This window comes from Ascaphus truei, chromosome 1 (genome assembly GCF_040206685.1).
Source record: "Ascaphus truei isolate aAscTru1 chromosome 1, aAscTru1.hap1, whole genome shotgun sequence".
Classification (NCBI taxonomy): Eukaryota; Metazoa; Chordata; class Amphibia; order Anura; family Ascaphidae; genus Ascaphus; species Ascaphus truei.
Genome location: NC_134483.1, coordinates 380,770,678 through 380,793,538, shown reverse-complemented (window position 1 = coordinate 380,793,538; position 22,861 = coordinate 380,770,678). Strand labels below are relative to the sequence as shown.

Below are 22,861 nucleotides of genomic sequence, written 5' to 3'. Positions count from 1 at the left end.
ACAGGACGGCTCTAGAACACAAGCAGTGAGGCCGTATAGACCGATGTAGTCTGTCCTCCCTGGGCTGAGAAATTGAAGTGACCGCAAGTTTCCTCCAAACACCGTGCTCCTCGAAACCGGAAGTGAAGTCACCGGATACTAGATACCGGATGCTCCCTCACAGGTAGGCGGGACTCTCGGCGGGATTTTCAAGCGGAGTTTCTTCTACGCGTTTCCTGCGCTTGCGCACACTTCCTCAGGGGATTTGCGCTTGAAAATCCCACCGAGAGTCCCGCCTACCTGTGACGGAGCATCCGGTATCTAGTATCCGGTGACTTCACTTCCGGTTTCGAGGAGTACGGTGTTTGGAGGAAAGTTGCGGTCACTTCAATTTCTCAGTCCAGGGAGGACAGATTACATCGGTCTATACGGCCTCACTGCTTGTGTTCTAGAGCCGTCCTGTGAGTAGCTTTCTAGTTTTACTCTACCGGACTGGCTCCATCAGTGTCACATCGTTCCACATTTCATTATTTTATAGTTGTTTTAAACAATTTTTATTTTTCAGCTTTGCGTTTGAGTGTCTTGTCTGTGCTGGTTTGTGAGTCTATGTCTGTTAAGATTTTTTGTTAGCTGTGTTGCACTAAATTCTGTGTTCTTTTCATTTCATGTTCCCCAATTTACGGAGGAATCTACATCAATACAACCCTTGATTACAAGTTGTCATCATTGGGACTTGAACTATTTCATCTGGATATCCAGGACTGCAATATATCTAGTACTACAAGCCTATTTGTTAGGTGTTAAAGTTATGAGATCACCAATTAGGGAGTCAACGAGCACACAGAAACATTATTAAACATTCCCTAATATTAGAGAATATGTATAATTGGCTTGGCGACAGTAATCGGTATATGCATAAAGATATAGGATTAACTGAAAAGATATCAACAAATAAGATACTAATTTATAAAGGAATAAACCAATAATTGCCATATCATTTGATAAGGAATATATGTAAGATACTCCATGGCTGATTATTTACACCTCATGCATAAACCATGGCCCCTTGCAGACGCACTTACCAGAACGCCCCCCTACTATTTCTATATTCTTCCTACCAACCAATTAGATTGTAATCTCTTCGGAGCAGGGACTCCTTTTCCTAAATGTTACTTTTATGTCTGAAGTACTTCTCCCCTTTATGTGTTATTTGTATTATTTGTTATTTACTGTATATGATTGTAACACATATTACTGCTGTGAAGTGCTATGTATATTAATGACGCTATATAAATATATAGTTACATCCATACTCTTCCCCTACGTTTTTCTCAAATATTCTTTTTTTGCCACCATGCTAACTGCTGAACAACTTTGCTCCGTCCTCTATATTTGTAGAGATTAAACTCTAATGCAAGCTCTCATCCTCTCCGGTCATAGCTACTCTAAACACCTAACTATCTAGCCTCCTACCTATACACTTTCAATCTTAAAGAACTACTTAGATAATAAAGAACATGTTTAAATAAATAGATTGCACTTGTATTGTATAATACTTGCATTGTATCTCAAATATACTATAGCCTTTATTATATTAACTTCTGACCTAGTGTACGACATTATGTTAGATGTTATAAAAGTGTCCCATTAATAATACACATCTACTGCACGTACTATACAATGGTCCATCATACATTCAACAAACATATTCCTGCTTTTATGTACAGTAATGTCACATAAAATGAATATGTTTGTTGAATATGGTTGTGTCATTGTTCAGTGTATAGTGTACAGTAGATATAGGTGTGTGGTATAAATGTGACATTTCTGTAACATGCTGTCATATGTTTCATGTTAATATTGTAAAAGTTATGATTTATGAAAATGACAATAGAAGTGTAATACAATATGCAATAAAAGTACATTTTTATTATCATGTTTAATAATTTAAATATTAGATCTAAATATATAAATTAGTTTACATTAATTCTATGCTCATAAAGCAGCATACATCTGTATAGTTCTCGAAGACACATCCAACAAGGTGTCTTACGGAGTCAGTGTGGCTATATAAATACATTTCAATAACATGACTTGGTAAATACGGAGGTACAGCTCCCTCCAGACTGCATCAGTGTGACTTGCCAAACCTCGTCTTCCAACGTTGTCCAGACCTCACTTTAGTAAATAATCCCTTTAATTGTTTACTTATATTTGAATATTGCCATAAAATGTGTCCTGTACAAACTACACTATCTTTGCTTACCTGCATGTCTGATGATGAAATCTCTTTCCTTTTAAAAAACATTTATTTGGAGATTCTAAGCATTCACAAGTACATTTTGCAGTATTCAATGGCTGGTGCTTTGGGCATGTTTTTTTACAAATACACTGGCATTTTTCTTCATCATATTCTTTGTTGGGCCCACAAGAACTGGAAAGGATCTTATTTTTGCAAACACACTGGCATGATGTTCTGTCTAGTTCTTTATGAGGTCCACAGCTTGAAGGTAATAAGCCTCCTCTGCAGACACATTGACATGTTTCTTCATCAAGTTCTTTGTTTGGCCCACAGATATCATGAAATTCTTCGGCAGTGTCTACAAACAAAAAAAGTAGCTCAGTCTGTGCATACAGTATACAGAATGCATAGAAATGAATACACTGTCTATTACGTGTTTTAGATTATCTTTATCAATCGATTTACAATGGGTACAGGCAGTAAGATATTTTCAAATGGAACTAAAATGAGGGCTAGTGAATGTGCATACTTAATGTATTTAAATCATAATGCAGTAAGCAAATAAAAACTAAAATTCAGTGATTAGGGATCATTTCGACTAGAATTAATGAAACAAATACAATTCTGTCATGTTAAAAAAAGAGAGAGAGATATGCTTATGTGCTTTTCTTTATATTGCTTTTCCAGATGAGATGATTTCCTGTTTAAAGTACTTATTCAATGGAAAATCATGGTTACAATATACTCTAGCAGCAATAAAGCAGATATCAATTTATGCCAAAAATCACAGAACATCCAAAATAGCTTTTATAAACCGCTCTAAAAAATAAAAAATACACATTTGTAGGTATTGCAATAGTAAAATGGTGTACACTAGCAATGTTAAATGTGGTCCTATTTAACATGGCTATCACAGTACGTCTGAATAGTCTTAAATCATTATCATTAGGAAAAATAATAATGGAATTTCTGAAGACCTGGAAACAGTGAAGCATATCTGCTGTATAACCCTGCGGTGCTCAATTCCAGTCCTCAAGCCCCACTAGCAGGTCAGGCTTTCAGGATATCCAAACTTCAGCACATGCGGCTCAGTCAGTCCCTGCTTCGGCACAGGTAGCTTAATCAGTCGCTGCTTCAGCACAGGTGGCTCAATCAGTTCCTGCTTCAGGACACATGGCTCAATCGGTTCTGCTTCAGCACAGGTGGCTCAATCAGAGGCTCAGTTGACTGAGCCTCTGATTGAGTCACCTGTGCTGAAGCTGAAAAATCCTGAAAATCTATCCTGTTGGGGGGCTTGAGTACTGGATTTGAGCACCCCGGTGTAAGCTATCAGTCTAATATTTCAGTAAACATGCATAAACGTTTCTGTGAAAAGCAATGCTGTTTTCTGAAAACGTTTTTTCTTTTGGTAGCTGAAGATCGTTTTTTTTCTATTGTAGCTTTCTTCTCATGTTCGTTTCTTTAATTGTATTTATGTAAATGTGTATCTTTTTATTTAGAGAGCACCAAGACAGTGCTGTACAAAATAGATAAGAGAATATACTGAAATATACATTAATACAATGAGCACCAGCTCACCGGATTTCAAAATCCGCCGCCCCTATGCACTTACATATGCCGGCCACCTCCTTTCTGCCGCCCTCCTCCTCCTTCCGATTTGCAGCATCAAATGACGACGTGGACACCACCAAAGTGACGTCACACGCATTTCGTTGCTATGGTAATATGTCGTTTGACGCCACGATGTCACGTTGCCATGGCAACGTGACACCGTGTGACGCCACGTTGGTGACGTCCGCGGCCTCATTCGACGCTGCAAATCGGAAAGAGGAGGAAGACGGCAGAAAGCAGTCAGCAAGGAGGTCCCAGCATATGTAAGGGAGTTCCCATCAGACCAGAGAGCGCGGCAAATGTATATGGGGGCGGATATTTTTGCCGTCCCAAAATGTTGCCGCCCTAGGCCCCGGGCCTAACGGGAAATCTGCCACAGATGAGCACACAAAAAAGGAAAGGAATCCCTGCTCCAGGCTTTAGAATCTAAGGCCAGGATCCACTAAGAGCAGGTGCAGGGTATCACACTCCGATCCGGAGTTTACCTCCCTTGATTTGCATGGCTGTTAAGGCGCATCGAAATGCAATCTCCCACATTCGCACTTAGTTTGTCCCAGGTTAAGTGTCTATCAAATTACAATTTCAATTTCATACTGCTGTACCAGCCGTGTTTCATCAGCAAACGATAGAGGAACAAACAACTTTGCGCCATAGAGAAAGAAGTATGGGATTTACAATTTTCATTAGTGTACTATATTATAATTAGAGAGACTGCGCCTAAGTTTGCAAATGTGACAACACTGACACATTTTGTCAAATAAAATTAAAAAAAAAAAACAACTTAAAAAAAAAAAGCATTCCATGAGTTTGCCAAGTTACAAATGAAAACTTATCCCAGTACCCGTTGATTTACATACCCAAAACACTCCTGTATACAACAAGTGGAGGGATACCTGTGAAGACACCTGAGATACCTAGGAAATAGGCTAATTTAAGGTATCTCACGTGCTTTCACAGGTATCTAACTACTTCTTGTATAAAGGAGTGTTTTGGGCGGTACATAAGTCAATGGGTAATCTTCAAAATTTAAAAAAAAATATTTTTCTGTTTCTTGAAAATGTCCAATTTTGCTTCAAAGTTATCAAATTAGACTGAACTTTTTAAGCAAAACAAAGGCAAAGCGAATTTGGATAAGATCTCCCATCACAAAATATAAGTTAGTCTGATGGTAAAAAAATGGTGTTAAATCACCTACACAATATTTATCTTAATGAAAACATAAAGCAGCAACATGAGAGCCTGTATGTACTAATATAAAATGAATACTATCAAAACAAATAAAATAATCCTACTCTACACGCGATTCATCTAAAAAATTGGATATTATCATGATGGTTCAATTGCTGATGAAGGGCATCCCCCGCTCCCCTCACCACCCTTGCTCCCCCCCCCCCCAAGTTGTTGAAGGTACATTACCATAGTAATACCCTGCCAGTATGGAATGAAGGTAAAACAATAGTTATTGTGTCCATCTCCTGAAGGGGCCCCCTTCTGCTAGCCTTGGTTTGAAGTGTCGCTTGCCAGTTAGATTGCATCCTGAAGCATTTCTATTTAACATGTGTGTCCTTAGGCAAAGCACTATTATTACCCTGCGCCTCAGACACCAACAATTAGTTTGTAATCCCCTCTGTAGTCAATTATTAGAAGAGATTTGATTATTTCCAATAGTTAATAAAGCTATTGATGCTACACCAATTTTGAGAACCACAACATTGTTCCTTTGTTATTAATTCAAATCGTGACTCAATGAAGAGAAGCACAACATGTATCAAAGGGTAAATCAAACTATAAAGACCACATTTTATTTTTTTGTTACATTATATGAACCAGTAGATTTTGTTAAAGCAAGATTTAATTTGTCCTCCTACACTATGGGACCACCTGGGAGTTATTAGCACCTTTGTCCCTATCAGGCATCCCTGAAGAAGGTGTTTGTACACCGAAACGTCGGATGGTTTGTGACTGTAATCAGTCAATTAAATTAACTTTTTATAAATTATTGCATTTCTTTTGGTGTGCTGAGCTTCCCTTCTGTTCGATATGCAGTTACCCTGACTAGGTTTTTTCTGCTTGCAGCTCCCACTGCTATTCCTGTTTGTTGCTCTTGTTCCCATAGAGTTGGGGCATCCCAAGTTGCATTTATCTTGACTCTTGTGTGTTTAGCTTTTATTCCTACACTATGGGACCATCTTTGGGAGTAATTAGCACCTTTGTCCCTATCAGGCATCCATTACTAATAAGAAATGAAAGACTACTGTAGCTAATACAATAAACAACCAAGGGCAGTTAAATAATATATAAAATTACACTTTGGTACTCTCATCTACAAACTGCAATTTTCCTTTTGCAAGCAGGGCATTTTAAGAACCAGAAGGACACTGAATTGAGAGAACTGTCTGTAAAGCCTCAAAATATACTTAATAAAGACTACAATTAATCTAAAAAAGAAATGAGGTGTCATATATTTTTCTTTCTGACTTGTATATTATGGTTTGAAAACTCTTACCTGCTTCTTCTGCATGCGAAGAAAAACCAAACTCATGTTGCACTACACATTTGCACATGTGATTATTCCAGATGTGATTTCTAGGACATGTCTTGTTTGTCACTTGACACCTATAAGAAGCACATGTATTTTAAGATAAGGTACTCTACAATATCTTTTGCATATCCAAATATACTACTTACTGTAACTGCAGCTTAATTTGCTTTCCTTTACCAAGTTTGAATAAATATACTTATGAGACAGATCATTTTTCCAATGTGCACTTCTGCTTTATTCTTATTTTTAGACTCATTCAGTATTTTGTAATAAATTCATATATTGCCTTGTAATTTTATCAAAAACATAAAAGTTATGACAAAGCCATTGTCATAAGCAGAACTATCTTTGCAATCAAACCAGGGTATGCACGGTCATTATTGTATTCAAATATTGAATCTGATCTGAATAAGACCAACATTGTGAATATGGCATAAGCAGCTATACCAATTTTAATGTTAACCAACAAATATAATCCTATAGGGTGAATATGCAATATCAATGCAAATCTGGTGCAATTCTGTAGAAACATTTGCACTACATTTATTAAGGAAGAAATCTTATTGTTTTGAATTAGATTTTCTGTTTGATGTGTATCATGTACAGATCTTTTATTCCACAAATGCACAGGTTTTTCCTTGATACATAGGATGAGAATTACTAAACTCTGGTAAGGAGTATTGGAAGTGCTATTTAGTCAATGTATTTAATGCAGGAATGCATCAAAAACTGATACTCCTTACTGGTTTAGTGAATCCTGTCCATAGACCTCTATACTGTATTCCATATTCCTGTTTACAGTCACTAGATAATCACTAAAATGTTATACAACCTGTACATACACTTTCATTCATTGGCATAGAATAATGATTTTGCAGGAATTTGTTTATGTGAACTTCATCAATCACATTATTTTAATCTCTCCCTAAACTTCAGTCCTGTTTATTGTCCTATTAGTACATTTGCTGTCACTGGTTTTATCCGCATTTCAATGGCAACGGAAGGCTGTGGTAATAACATTGTTCTGTAATCATGATTACAAATTATATAATTGTTTACTTGATGTGTTAGATAATAGACTACACATTCTACATTTAAAATCTTACCGTTGCTATTTTCCAACCAGAATAAAATGTAAAACTTTCCATGATCATTGGGCAACATGAATATACTGTAATAAGATGAGCTTTTTTTCTAAAGGCACAAACTACTGTAGCATGTTCATGAGGTACTAAATATTAAGAAACAAAATGAATCAAGATGCTGTGATTTACGTAGCGATAAAATAATACCGCTGGTATGAAATTTCTCAACTGTAATAAAATGTACTATATTTGATAAATTTGATAGTTACATTATGATACCATAATATGTATATATAATACAAAATTATCAATTAGATTGTAAGCTCTTCGGAGCAGGAACTCTTTTTCCAAAATGTTACTTTTATGTCTGAAGCACTTCTCCCCTTTGTGTTATTTATATTATTTGTTATTTTTATGATTGTCACATATATTACTGCTGTGAAGCGCTATGTACATTAATGGTGCTATATAAATAAAGATATACATGCATACATACATCTGACAAAAGCCAAGTTATGAAAAACATCTCTATGGACTTAAAACAACAAAGATCCAATAAAAATACTGAATAGAATAACTGAATGAGGAAGTATGAGACGGGTGTGCCCTTCTGTGGATTTTTTTCTCCACCTTTAAATGTGAAAAAAACCCACCAAAGACCTCTTCAACCTATTTAATAAAGTGTCAAGAAGTATCCAAAGAGGATCCAAAGCAAATGTCAAATATTTCTGTACCGAAATGCAAATTATCTCACAATCAAAAATTCAACTAGTATTCAATAAGTCTCAAAGCCAGTTTTTTTTTTACATTTTTCTATGCCAAAGTTGCTTTATTGGAGTTTATTGAATAGGACTATAAGTCTGTGTACTGAAAATATCTGGCCCCACTGTAAAAATTAGACAATAGAAACATTTTGCCATGATTTAATGTTTCCCCATCTTGTACTCTTTGAGGTTAAACATATTCAGGACCGCTAACAGGGGGAGAGCACAGGGGCCCAGACATGGCAGTGTTGAGGCCAACTTCCGGTATTGGCTATCTAGATGAGCCACCCTTTGATGCCAGGTAAGGTCCAGACAGACTTAGTACCCCACTATCTCCATAGCTAGGGCACTGGGGGGAGGTGATAGAGAGAAGGGGGGAGTCAGAGAGAGGGGAGGTGGGGAGTGAGAGAGAGAGAGAGAGGGGGGAGAGATTGTGGGAGGTGAGAGAAGGGGGAGATTGAGAGAAGCAGGAGAGAGAAGGAGGAAGGGGAAGAGGGAGAGAAGGGTGAGAAAATGAGAGAGAGAGAGGTGGGAGAGAGTGAGTGAGAGGGTTGGGAGAGCTTATAGAAAGAAGAGGTGGGAAAGTGGGAGAGGTGAGAGAGAGAGAGGTTGGGAGAGAGAGTAGTAGAGAGAGAACCAGGAAAGTGAGGGGACGAGAGTGATTGTGAGAGAAGGGCTAAGAGTGAGGGTGGGAAAGTGAGCAAGAAAGGGGAGAGAGGGAAAGCTGGAGAGACTAATTTCTGAATTAGTTGCTACATTAAAAACACCAACCATCTAAACACAGGTGGAGCCAAAATCCAGAAAACTAGATCTCCACTTTTGGTTTTAGACACAAAGAAGTGTGCCAGTATTTCAACTCCAAAAAAGATAACATAAGAAATAAGAGAAAGAAATACTGCAGTTGCTAAGCAATTAGGTTGCAAGGCAATGCTATTGACACTTTGATGATTCACTGATTCCCTTTTCAGTGTATGAAGAGCTACAGTAACCCAGCATGAGTTGTATACCCCTGCTTTAATGGGCCATAGAAATTTGAACTGCATATGTTAAAAATTCAGGGGACTAGTGTAGCTTTGCTAACTATGTATGTTTCCAAATAAATCAATCAATGAAGGATCTTTCTTTTACTAGAAAAGGGCTCTTACCAGTCTAAACATTATCCAAAGAGTGAAAGAAAAAATATATTAATAGTACTTGACTGTCAACAATAGTAGTTCAAGAGCCAGACAAGATAGATGTTGACATAGCAGAAGTGAACAGTAAGAGTAGGAGAACATTGAAGACGTGACTGATGACAACTGAGTTGTGAGAAAGAGAAAAATTAAGCAAGAGAGACGTATTGTTTAGTTCACTGCTGGTATACAGATGTAGCCAGATTTACTGTCCACGGAGTCGCAGCAGAAGAGCAAACTCCTGTGTCTCTGGGGACAGTAAAAGCCGCTTCTTCTAAATGGGAACCCTCACACAGAGATATCCCGCCTCTCCAAGAATTTGTCTGGCTACATCTATATCTGGGGGATATGCAAATAAAATGAAGTTACAATTATTGAAATTATATTTTTGCATATTTACCAAGTAACTCTCTCGGGTGTGTTCCAGAAACTTCTCAAGCGCTTTTATATCAAACAGGTGAAAAGTGCATGCAAATGAGATGTCAGATCGTATGGGCCTTAAATAAACAAGTCCTTACATTAGGCTCAGATCTTTAGATTACGTTAATGAAACTTCACACTTAATTATTTTTATATAACTCCTTTGTTATAATCAAATCAAATTAGAGACACTATATTGAACTCTATCGTTCTATTCTATTGACACTCCACTCCATTCCAAATCCCTACAGTAAGTGGGACAAACCAGATTTAAAGTATGGTACCCTGATATGGTATTAAGAGGCACATATCAGATTTGTGTTAATCCCCTGCAATCTTGAGAACTCTAAAGTATGATCCAGGGGTAGTCCAGATAAATCAGATATTTTCTTGCTAACCCATATCAGCAAAATACTTTGATTCTATTTGCAAAAAGTAGTCTGAAGCTTATCTTTCCGTTGAAATGTCATATTGATTGATGCTTTTTCAAACAGCTATAATTCAGGAAACAATATGTCATTTGAATTACTTGTTTCTCTGCACACGCGGATGCTATCATGATAAATCTTTATAATAAACTAAGTAGCCTGCCATAATTTAGACAGTATGACGACGTTTGTCTTGCAAGATTTGATGCACTATGGCCCATATTTACTATGTTGTTCTTCATCATAAGACGCTGAAAGAATGGTCTGCAATGCATCTTACTGCACCAGAAGATGGTTTATGGCAGAGCACCACTTAGTAAATATGGACTGTGATTATACCAATTAGGGCTCTATCTCACAAACTCTCACTGATGTCAATAGGAATTTCCATGCAATAGCGCCTTGATTGGCCCCGTCACATTTGAATAAATATCCACGTTGGTCCATATTGGGCCTATTCTTGTAGCTCCAAAGTTGGCATTGCCAAACCGGACGGTTTGGTATGTTCTGAAATAGCGGAATGAAATGTGAGAGAAAACCCTATTCTCTATTGCAAACTGCATTTCCTAAATCCCTTCTATAAAAAGTGACAAATCGCATTAACAGCTACAGTAAAACGCTCAGATTGTACAGTACTTGCTTTGTAGCGATTTGACCTGAGGTGCTGCCGCCCTCCTCTCCCAGCATCGCAGCGTCAAATGACGTTACCACGTGATGTTGCGTTGTCATGGCAATGTGTTGCCATGTGACGTCGCTGCGAACATGGCATTTTTACACAATTTGTATCACCAATCCAGGCTAGCATTAGACCTATCTTGCCTATTTGTATCATGTCAACTATATACAGTACATAGGAAAGATACAAATAGCCAATCTAGAATACAGTAGGTAATAAAAATACATTTTAACAATGTAGAACATATTACTGTACAGTATTAACCCATTAGAAGCCCAAGTGGACAGCTAGTCCTGCTCAACCTATGACTACTGTAGCTGGGCACTTGGGCTACTTAAGACTATTAGTACAAAAAATAGATAGCCTTATTACAACTGGTTCTTTAAGAACTTTTGCTTATTCAACAAGCAACAGCTTGCCACTGAACATTTGAACTATTCTGCTGTAATTTCAACACTTGAAACTAAAGCTGAAGTGAAACAAACTAAAGCACATTTTAAGCCAATAACATATTGCTCATCTACAACCAATGAAAATCTCTTGTTAGAACCATCTGTCCTGTATACAAGATAAATGATGTTCAGTCATAACAATGGAATGTGGAACACTGTGTGAGCATTTTGCAGAGGCAAGCCTTCCTTCTTTGATAATGAAAGTAATGAAAGAACAGAACATTTAAAAAAAAATCTATCTAATCCATATACTTCATTGTGAAAACAAATTGGAAAATAATAATAATGTAAACCTATTGCAGGGGAACTGTTTTCTAATTCATAGCGACTCCTTTTACTGCTGCTATTCATTGTGTGTGAACGGGTCTTCTTCACATGTGCCTATATAAACAGTTAGGAGTGAAATGCTTTGCTAGTGCCTTTTGCAGCAAAACGACTACAGTACGTTACACTTCAGTACGATTGTATGAGCATTGTATGAGCATCCCTACCTTTCTACTTCTGCATGATGGGGCCTCCTAACTAGATTGACTGACAGATATTATTACCCATGGCCATAGCATAAATAACAGCTAGACAAATACAACTGTTAATAAAAATGATACGTATTTAAATTACTCTATAGGAAAATAATATTATTCACAAATTAAAGGTTTGTAAGTACAAATTATAATGAATAACTAATAACTAATGTCCCAAAACATAATTTGAAAATGTGCCTGTGTAACCCCCCGCCCCTCCTTTGGGATTACTATTTTCACTCAAAAGGGTAAGGGAATTAGAAGGTTAATCCTAGTAAGGCCTCTAGTTATATGTTGCAAGTTAGTCAGGCTTGAAATGTTGCCCAGTGTTTAGGCAGGCACTTAGCCACTGCTTAGGCCTCGCTCAGAAAGCACGTCCGTCGCAATTTAGGGTTGTTCGGTGGGAGCTTTCAAACTGAAAACTCCACCGGCGGCAAAGTGCAGCGTTGTTGCTGCGACATTTTACCGCCACAACCAAAATTGAAATTTTGTGCTACTGTCGCGTGGCGTGAGCTGGTTCAGCCAATAAAGGCGAACCAGCTCTGTGACGTGTGCGTTACGCCCCCAAATGTCCCAACCCAACTCCTGCAGTTTGAGCAGAGATCACTGGGCTGCAGGAGTGCACGGCGGAGGCGTGAACGCAAGCACACCAACATAGCGGTCTGACTAAGCACGAACCTTAACTTCTAAAATATGCTGGAATGGTCACCTGATCTAGGGAGACTCAGTATAAGTTAAGCCCGCCCAGTTACAGGGGTGTAAATATAGCTGCAGAAGGTTCTAGGCCAGTGGATTTTAGCCTTTTTTTGGTTGGGGAACCCCAGAATTCTTTTTTTAAATTCTGGTGAACCCAAACCTCGCCCCCCCATCACCCTATATCTCCCCCCCCCGACCCCCACGCCGGTCTCCCCCGTCTCTCCCCCCCCTCTCTCTCCCTTGCGTGTGTGCACACAATCTCCCACTTACACACACTCTCCCACTTACACACACACTCTCCCACTTACACAAACACACACACTCCCACTTACACAAACACACACACTCCCACTAACACAAACACACACACTCTCACACTTACACAAACACACACACTCCCACACTTACATAAACACACACACACACTCCCGCTTACACACACACACTCCCACTTACACACACACACACACACACACACACACACACACACACACACACACACACACACACACACACACACACACACACACACACACACACACACACACACACACACACACACACACACTCTCCCACTTATACAAACACACTCCCACTTACACACACACACACACTTACACTTACATACATACAGACTCTCCCACTTACACACACACACTCTCCCACTTACACACACTTCAACTTGTTGTCCGGACCCGTTCAGGAGTTAAGCTCTTGGAACGTGTCCCCTCCCCCCCAGCGAGAGCATGTCTGCTCTAATGGCACATCAGCCAGCCAAAATAGGGACCAAAATGGATATGTGCAGGATGATAGAAGAATCCTTGAGTCCTGGTAGGTGGCTGGAAAGCTGAAAAGCCTCGTGTTCAATATTGCAAAGGATTGCCAATTATCCACCAAAAATGTATGGAAAGGTGACAAGCCATGTACCTCCCTAGGAATCTGCCTGAGGGAAGAAGAGTGTGATACCCAAGTTTTAGAATAAAGAAAGCGGTTTGTATAATAAAGTTCCTGGAACCCTTTTATTCCACCAACCACTTACAGCACCATCATGCCAGCACCCTGAAAAGGTATCAGAGATGCTGAGCACCACCTGAACATACGTAAATACACTTTGGTGTGACACTCTTTTTGAGCCAAGTAAAGAGGGGTTACACATGTAAACAACTTTCTGAACGAAATCCCTTTTTTTACATATGGGATATGCCTTGGCCCAAGCTGTTTTGTGTTTTGCTTTGATAATATCATGGCATACATGTGACTTCAAACCCACGCTGCGTAAGAAAAACTTGTGGCCATATTGTGATAACACAATATATTTTATATATAATTATATATAAAGTGTCACATTATCACTTTACAGCCAGAGTATATGCTGGTATACATTGGGAAAAACACAATTGTTTCTAAGTGTAAGAAAGCTGTATAACTTAGCTTTTCAGTTGTCAAATAATGTAACGTAATGCTTAACTCAAATCCAATAATTTGAAATCTACTGAGTCAATTGTTTTTAGATTGTGAGTGTGATATTACATTACCTCTATAAATGTTATCAGTATCCTAACCTACCATAAACGTATTGTAATAATATTAATATCCCCTTCTGTCATTGTCAATTTATATCTCTGCACTGTACATGTAATTTAGCCTTCATTACTGCCCTAAAGTGTTTTAAAAAAACAACAAAAAAATACTTTGCAGACAATCCAAGTCATTTTTTTAAGATCAAAATCAAGATGTGTTATACTTACTGTATGTGGGTTTCTGGCAAGGATCGTCTAATAATTGAATGGACTTGTCTGTAAACATCCAGCTTAGACATGCAACGGCAGGATGTATGGTTTGCAAAACTAATTGTTACTGGTTTAGGTCCTTGAGACAGCGGCACTGTAATTTCAAATAGCTATTAAAAGAGAAAAAAATGAAAGGGCCTTTCAGAATCCAACAACTTAAAACCCTTTAAGAACAGAAAGTAAAAAAAAAAAAACAATGCAGACATGGGAAATAAGGGTACACTTAAAAACTCATAAATTAAGGAAATAATATAAACAGGATCCTACTGTATTGTACTATATAACTATAGATTGTGTGACATGCTGAAGCTAATTCTGAATGTAGAGAAAGCAGAGCACACTAGAGAACTGCAGAAATAAATAGAAGAAAAATCTTACACTTAGTTATCGTAAGTAAAGTAACAAAGCCCAAAGTGACCCCTGTGTTGTCATCTGACATTTCAGTCACAATGCGACCAACTTTACTTATCTCCACAACCTGGAATCTCGCTCGCTATAACCAAGGCCTAGAACCTGAGGAAGGTCACACTTCCCTGATTTGTGTTCTGTCTTTACTCTGCATTCATACTGTTTATGCATGCGCTGCTGTGTATGCAGGCAGAATGCACCAAGGTTATACATTTCACCCATCTTGTTTTCAATTATTTTGACTTGCTTTGCTTTTCTTCTTTTCTTTATTTTATGGTTTGAGTAGCGGACTTTATATACATAGTTGTTAATTACGTACGGAAAATATTACTTTTTTGTTAATGTTTGTAATCTTCGGGGTACATTCTTTAGAGATTCTTTCAGCATGTCTTCCTTGCCTCTATATTCATTTTAATGTATTTAATATAAAAACATTTACTTAAAACACATCTCAAAGATGAAGCTAAACATGAAGAGGGAGCCTTCTGGGAAATCTGTGTAAAATTCATGAAATTCTGGGGGCCAGAAAGCACTAGAAGGTGATCTTTGGCACAAAGAAATAGCTAACATTTCTACTAGCAGCTGTGTCAAATGTAAGAAGCCTGTTATTGCATTTTTACATTTGATATGGATCATAAGTTATGAAGATTTACACCACGTAAAACCTGGCAGATTTTTTTTAATGCACTGTAGATGGGGTTAAAAGGGGTAGAAAGATGTACACACACACACACACACACACAGGTTTGTATACTAAGGCAATCATGGAGCAAAATTAAACCAAAGAGTAATTTTCATTTTTCCCTTCTTAACCTAGTGTATCAAGGTATTTGTATGTATGTCTTTATTTATATAGAGCCATTAATGTACATAGCACTTCACAGCAGTAATACACATGACAATCATATAAATAACAAATAATACAAATAACAGAATAAGTGCTTCAGACATAAAAGTAAAATTTCGGAAGAGGAGTCCTTGCTCCGAAGATCTTACAACCTAATTGGTTGGTAGGAAGAACATACAGAGACAGTAGGAGGGCATTCTGGTAGGTGCGTCTGCTGGGGGCCAAGCTTTGTGTATCATGTGTCCAGTATTATCCACAGTGCTACTCATATGCTTCTTTACGCAAGGGTGTCTTAAGGTGCGTCGTAAAAGGTGGATAGAGGGGGTTCTAGTCTGGTATTGAGGTGAAGGACATTCCACAGGTGTGGGGCAGTCAGTGAGAAAGGTTTAAGACGGGAGAGAGCTTTAGATACAAAGGGGGTAGAGAGAATGCATCCTTGAGCAGAACGCAAGAGCCTGGATGGTGTATAGCGAGAAATTAGGACTGATGCAGGGAAGGGCAGAAAAATGTAAAGCTTTAAAAGTGAGGAGAAGAATTGAGTGCAAGATGCTGGATTCGATAGGAAGTCAGGAGAGTGATTTCAGCAGGGGAGACGCTGAGACAGATTTAGGAAAGAATAGAGTGATTCTGGTAGCAGCGTTTAGGATAGATTGTAGGGGAGACAGGTGAGAGGCAGGAAGGCCAGACAGCAGGAGGTTACAGTAATCGAGACGGGAGAGAATGAAGGCCTGAGTCAGAGCAGTTGAGCAACAAAGGAAAGGGCGTATCTTTGTGATATTTCGGAGGAAAAAGCGACAGGTTTAGATATTTTTTGAATGTGAGAGATGAATGTGAGAGAGGAGTTGAGTTTGACCCAGAAGTGCAGCATCTTGTAATTTACAGAGTGTTTAAAGAATAATTAAGGAGGAGTTGCATAAAACAAGATTAGAATGAGTTTTAGCAAATTTCTTAACCTTAAAAAACTTCAAACATGACCATTGGAGTACAAAGCATCAATGTCAGCAATCTATTCGCCACAGGAAAAAGCACGTTTTCTTAATTTGTCTTTTAAATACTCTGCAAAAAATTGCAAAATCATGTGCACTCCAATAGAGGATTAAAAAGTCCAACAACTTATCTGGCCGGCGCTCTCATCTCTGGGGCCCCCTACCCATGAACAAGTAGTTCTGTAGTTAAAGGGAAAAAGATGGACACTACAGACACTCTTCAAGATGCTTATTTTATTGTGCCATAATCGATGTTTTGGCTACTGCCGTGAGAAAGGCTGCCTGCGAGTAGATAAAACGCCTGTTGTGGCACAGGAAGAGAAGTATTTTGAAAAGAGTCCATAAAGTCTATCTTTTAAATATTCAGAACAGAGGCTCCTGATGAATGAGCACATCACCCATATAATACTTATACCAGCTGCAGACGTGTGAAGTTCCCAAGTATTTAACTTTGCCATTATGAATTTCGAACCCCAGTGCGTTCTGATATTATTGCTGTTATTAACTGGATCTTCAGCAAGAAAACAGAAGACCCCATTTTAAAGCATAAGAGAAAAACATTATCTCTGTAACCATGGAATCTCACTCTGTATAACCACTTCACACAACAGACACATTTTCATATAATTGCTTCTCTAAAACAGTAATATACATAAATATTTCAGAATAAACTAAAATTTGGGGCTGAAAAGGGAGGAAAATGACGTGTGTACAAAAAACATTTTAATTTTGGATCAACTATGGGAGATTTGGCTTTTAAGCACATCTCGGGTTACAATGTCCCATACTATTCAGAAATGCATCTTATGAGTTTTCTAAATCTAGCCCCAGCCGCACTCTTGTTATAATGTAAACATAACAGAGCAGCGTTAGGACAGTTTTATGAGCAACTCCCTCTTCTTTGCTTCTTTATGTCAAAGCTCCTACTGTTAATAAAAAAAGTTAATTATAGATGCACAATTCCTTTGAAGCTGTTATTATTAGACAATTGACCTTGCTGGAATGCTAAGTGATCACAGTTTTGGCTTAAAGAAAAATCCTTTATATACTTTCTTATTACGGCCCAATACAATAGTTAACATTGTGATGGAAAAAAAAACTGCACTAATATTTATTTAGAAATGTATTTCTGTGAGGTTACTTGCATTCACAATAAAAATGAGCAATGCAATGTATTTATGGATATAAATTGCGCACATTCAGTATATAGAAGTATCTTCGGAAAACTATTGTATAATGCAATTCATTTGGAACATGGTCTATTACATTTATGAAGTCAGAAGTTGAAAAAATGTAATTCAATAAAATAAAAAAAAACTTTGTTTTTGCAAATGATATATACTATAACATGCAAGTCCCTGAAATTCCTAATACTTGAATGTACAAAAGGCAAACATCAGAACTCAATAGAGACTCGAGTGAGGAAAATGTGGTTGTGTGTTATTCTATTTGTATTATCACTTCATAATACAGAAATGTAACGCTACATATGTGGTGACATGAACATTGATAAAATAAATGATTTAAGTACACAGTCCATGATTGTTTCAGTATGTTGAAATAGACAGCTTGGAATTTATACATCGGAAAATATTTTTAGGGTCTGGAAAACAATGTTTATAAAAATAAACCTAACCCAGAAGCACAAAATTCAGCATGAACCCAGACACACAGATATGCTGATAATAGCATAATACCAAGGAGGACGACAACATAGTCTTGATCGAATCTACTATTACTGTAGCTTAGGAACCTGCTATTTTAGCTTAGGAAGTTACCCGAGTTAATAAAAATGCCTTGTTTAGAAGCCTAAATTCAAAATCTTCCAAAGCCGAAAAAATCCTCATAGACTTCACTAGAGATTTTCGACTGAAAACTGTTCCAAACATTGCTTCCGCAGAATATGCCCTAAATAGATTAGCGGAAACTGAAATATAGAGAATTAGAGACGGAAGTGGCATAAATCAGTAGAATTTTAGATTTTTGAGGAGAGAATATAGGCTAATGCTTGTAATTGGACATTATGTACTGTAATATAATGTGGAAATTTTGAAGCCTAAGATAAGAAGTATCACAGCTCAAGTCTACAACAACTGCCATTCAAGTCAATGGTAGTTATCGCAGGATCAAGCTCCAATATCCTTTATCGAAGCTTAGTGAATCCGGTTTAATATGTTTGGTCAAAGCTAATTTGTGATGGGGATTGCTTCTTAAAAGGAGAAAATATATATACTATTTGATCATGGGAAATATAGATACAGTATAAGAACCAATAGAATTATTTCTAAATACAACAAAACACTTATGATAAACAGAACCATTGAGAGAGCAAATGTGAAATAGAACAATGCAAATTAGGTGTAGGTACGTAGGAATATAGAAGCAGAAAGGTTTTTCATAATAACATACTGAAATCTAACATTCATAGAGAGAAAAAAATGTATTAGGCATATATAAACTCCCCGTGTAAGAATTTAGTCAATAATATTTTTTTAATTATTTTTTTTAAGAAGAATGGTAAAAATGTACAAAGATATGCAAGTAAAGTATATAGCTTTAAAAAAAATCTATCAAATATCCATAAAATTTTAAAAAAAACTTAAAGAATAATGTACTTCAAAATGTCATTTTAATATATGTAAGCATTTTCGACCATCCTTTTGAATGCGGGTAATGAAGATCTCAACAATGTCAACTAATGTAACTAATAAAAAAAGCAGATATAAGGGTAGGAAACATACCAACAAAGCTATGGACAACAAGAAGTTAACAAGTATGAGCTATTTAGGATCACTATAGCAATGGAGAGAATACAGTAAGTAACCTGCAGGAAACAAGGTCTGTCCTTCCCTAAAGAAGCTCCCAGGACTGAAACGCACGTCGGGCTAAAGTGACAAAACAAGCAGTGACATCACGAGCATGGCCTGGGGGCATGCAGAGATATGGCAACAGAGAATTGAGATTCCGCAGTAGTAGACTGAGTTAAAACTGATATCAATAAACTAAGGCAGGGAGATTTGCCACAGAAATCCTAGTCACAGACAGAACCCAGCACACTCACACATCAAGTATTTAGTTGATCTATCCCTCTTTCTTAACTCTTTAAAACACTGAATAAATCACAGTTGATCTCTTCTTCCTATACTTCCTAGATGATACTGTATGAGTTTATAAAGTAATCCAGAGGGCGTTGGAAATATTTTAATTGAGATATAAGGATAAACACTGGATTTATTCACAACATATCACACACCCCATATCTTTCAATACCAATACTGGGGGAACCCACCGGACTTGATCTATATTATTTAAATACAGTATATAAAAAAGGTCAGCTCATCAACTAGGTCACAGCTCTGTCGTGAGTTCTAGATGACTTTAAAAGTGTGTGGTTTATTAATTTTTTTTTTCTTCTACAAAATTAGTTGTTTTTTTTTTAACAAACATCATTCAAAAAGTTAATTTCATTTATTATGCAAAGTGATCCCTCTTAGAGTGATTATAAGTAAGAGTAGAGGTAGGTGACATTTTTTGTAGAAATTCGAATCAGCAAGTTCCTTTCATCCGTGGATTTACGCGAAAATGTCTTAAATAAAGCAGATTTTTTTATTCTAACACTGAAAATCCGAAGTAAAATATGGATTATTAAAAAAAAAAAAAAAAAAAAAAAAAAAAACTTTATTTGTAGATTGCAGATTGCAGAACCTGAAATGGGGGGTGGGGGGGGAGAGAAAATGCTTATGTTATATTTTTTGGTGCCTGAGGCTAAAGTGACTGCTCAACGGTCACACGGATTCCCCTGATTCAAACTCAGTGTCATTGTTTGCAGTCAGTGCCTTTACTCACTGAGCTACTCCTGCCAACATTGCACTAATATCAGTAGTGTCATTAACTTAAATAATACTAATATCTTGCCCCCTCAGCATTTCCTACTTTTTTGTCATTTTTGTTAGTGTTAAAAATAATTGTTTACTTAATCTCTAGTATCTGAGGTTACCACAGTAACGTCAAACTGCAGTAAGCTCTTGAGAGACATCCATTTGACATCCCGGACACTTAATTTTTCAACTGCACATATCTCCTAATTGAGACGGCAAGAGAAGATATTTTAAAGTATAAACAAATATGCGGTACCTAAGAGAAATATGGTGGAATTCACTCAATTTTTTGACTATAGTAATAACATGTACAGTAAAAGTATTAAAGGTAAATTTACTATTTAAATAAATAAGATAGAAATGTTTTGTAATCCTGATAAAGAACCAGTTGTGGACCAGAAAGGTACTACAATACATAGCACTTATAGTGTATGAATTAAATGTAACTATGTACAGGCATACCCTGCATTAACGTACGCAATGGGACCGGAGCATGTATGTAAAGCGAAAATGTACTTAAAGTGAAGCACGACCTTTTCCCACTTATCGATGCATGTACTGTATTGCAATCGTTATATACGTGCATAACTGCTGTAAATAACGCATGTGTAACAGGCTCTATAGTCTCCCCGCTTGCGCACAGCTTCGGTACAGGTAGGGAGCCGGTATTGCTGTTCAGGACATGATGACAGGCGCATGCGTGAGCTGCCGTTTGCCTATTGGGCGATATGTACTTACTCGCGAGTGTACTTAAAGTGAGTGTACTTAAAGCGGGGTATGCCTGTATACTGTATGTCTTTCTCTGTATATTTTCTATTGTTTTCACAAGGATGACGTTTCAGAGTAGAAAACATAGAGATAAAGTGAGAATGATATCTAGGGTTGCCAGGAGGTGTCTCCAAAAATACTGGACACAATGGTGAAAGGTGAGATGAGGTCAAGATATACACCCACACCTCTCACCACTTTCCGCTCCATGAGGTTTCATCCTCTCCTTGGCCCCATCCCCAGTGCCTGACACATTCTCCTGATTGGGTGCTGCTGAGTAATGCAGCCAATCAGAATTGTAGAAGCTGACCAGCCCCCTAGTAACAACCCTGCTCTCTCCCTGCTTGTGGAAATCCTGTGGCACCCAAGCCGGTCAGGTCACTATGCCACTATGACAAGACTGTAACAATGGAATTTGGGACCAAGGCTAAATTTCTAAAGCTTCCAATGAAAGAGTTACAGATCAGAACCAACTCTAATACTATCCTAGCCCTGTTACTAGTTTCAAATATTTGGGCATATGATTTGACTCCCATTTAACATTTGGGTTGTACATTGATACCATGACATCCAAAACCTATGTCAAACTACTGTAGGTGTACTATATAGGAACAAATCCTCCCTAAGTCTGCTGATCAGAATGCACAGCAGATGCTGATGCCAATTATAGACTATGGGAACATAGTATATGGCACAGCACCCCAAATTCACCATGGCAAACTTGATACCCTCTACAACTCAATATGCCGCTTTGTCCTTCGATGCAATTACAACACACATCACTGCGAAATGCTCAAAGAACTAGATTGGTCATCACTTGAATATAGGCGCAAAGTTCATCTCTCCTGTCTTGCCTTCAAATACTTTCTGGGCAAGCTACCCGTCTATCTGAACAAGCTCCTCACCCCTACCACATGCAGCACTTATCTGAGATCTGACTCCATAAGACCGTATACATAAACCTTGGCCCTTTGCAGACGCGCTTACCAGAACGCCCTCCTACTGTCTCTGTACATCCTTCCTATCAACCAATTAGATTGTAAGCTCTTCAGAGGAAGGACACCTTTTCCTAAATGTTACTTTTATGTCTGAAGCACTTATCCCCTTTATGTGCTATTTATATTATTTGTTATCTATATGATTGTCACGTGTGTTACTGCTGTGAAGAGCTACGGTATGTACATTAATGGCGCTATAAAAATAAAGATTTTCATACATACAAGACTGTTGTTCATGGTCCCGAGGTTCAACAAAGTATCCGGCCACTCCTCTTATCGTGCACCCCACAACTGGAACAGTCTACCGGAGACTCTCACAGCTGCCACCAGTCTAAGTTCTGTCAAAACTAAAGCTGTCTCACATTTTAATCTGGTCTGTAACTGATATATACGCCTATAATATATATTATATTTAAGTGTGCATGCAATGTCTTGTATATAATGTACTGTATAACCCTTTTCACTCATGGTAACTATGTATTTGTAACCATGTATTTGTCATTATAACTCTGTGCCCAGGGCATACTGTACTTGAAAACAAGAGGGAACTCTCAATGTATTACTTCCTGGTTAAACATTTTATAAATAAATGTCCAGA

The 22,861-nt window shown here is 37.7% G+C and overlaps 1 protein-coding gene across 4 annotated transcripts in view; it reads right to left on the bottom strand.

The window, feature by feature from the left end:
• Positions 1-22,861, bottom strand: part of VEGFC (vascular endothelial growth factor C) — a 153,667-nt gene that overhangs the window by 2,245 nt on the left and 128,561 nt on the right. For all 4 annotated transcript variants that reach the window (XM_075610955.1, XM_075610966.1, XM_075610977.1 and 1 more), the window contains 3 exons: positions 14,337-14,488; positions 6,339-6,448; positions 2,246-2,579 (listed from right to left, as the gene is read on the bottom strand). In XM_075610955.1, the coding sequence (XP_075467070.1) occupies positions 2,246-2,579; positions 6,339-6,448; positions 14,337-14,488 (596 nt within the window). The remainder of the gene's footprint in view (positions 1-2,245; positions 2,580-6,338; positions 6,449-14,336; positions 14,489-22,861) is intronic.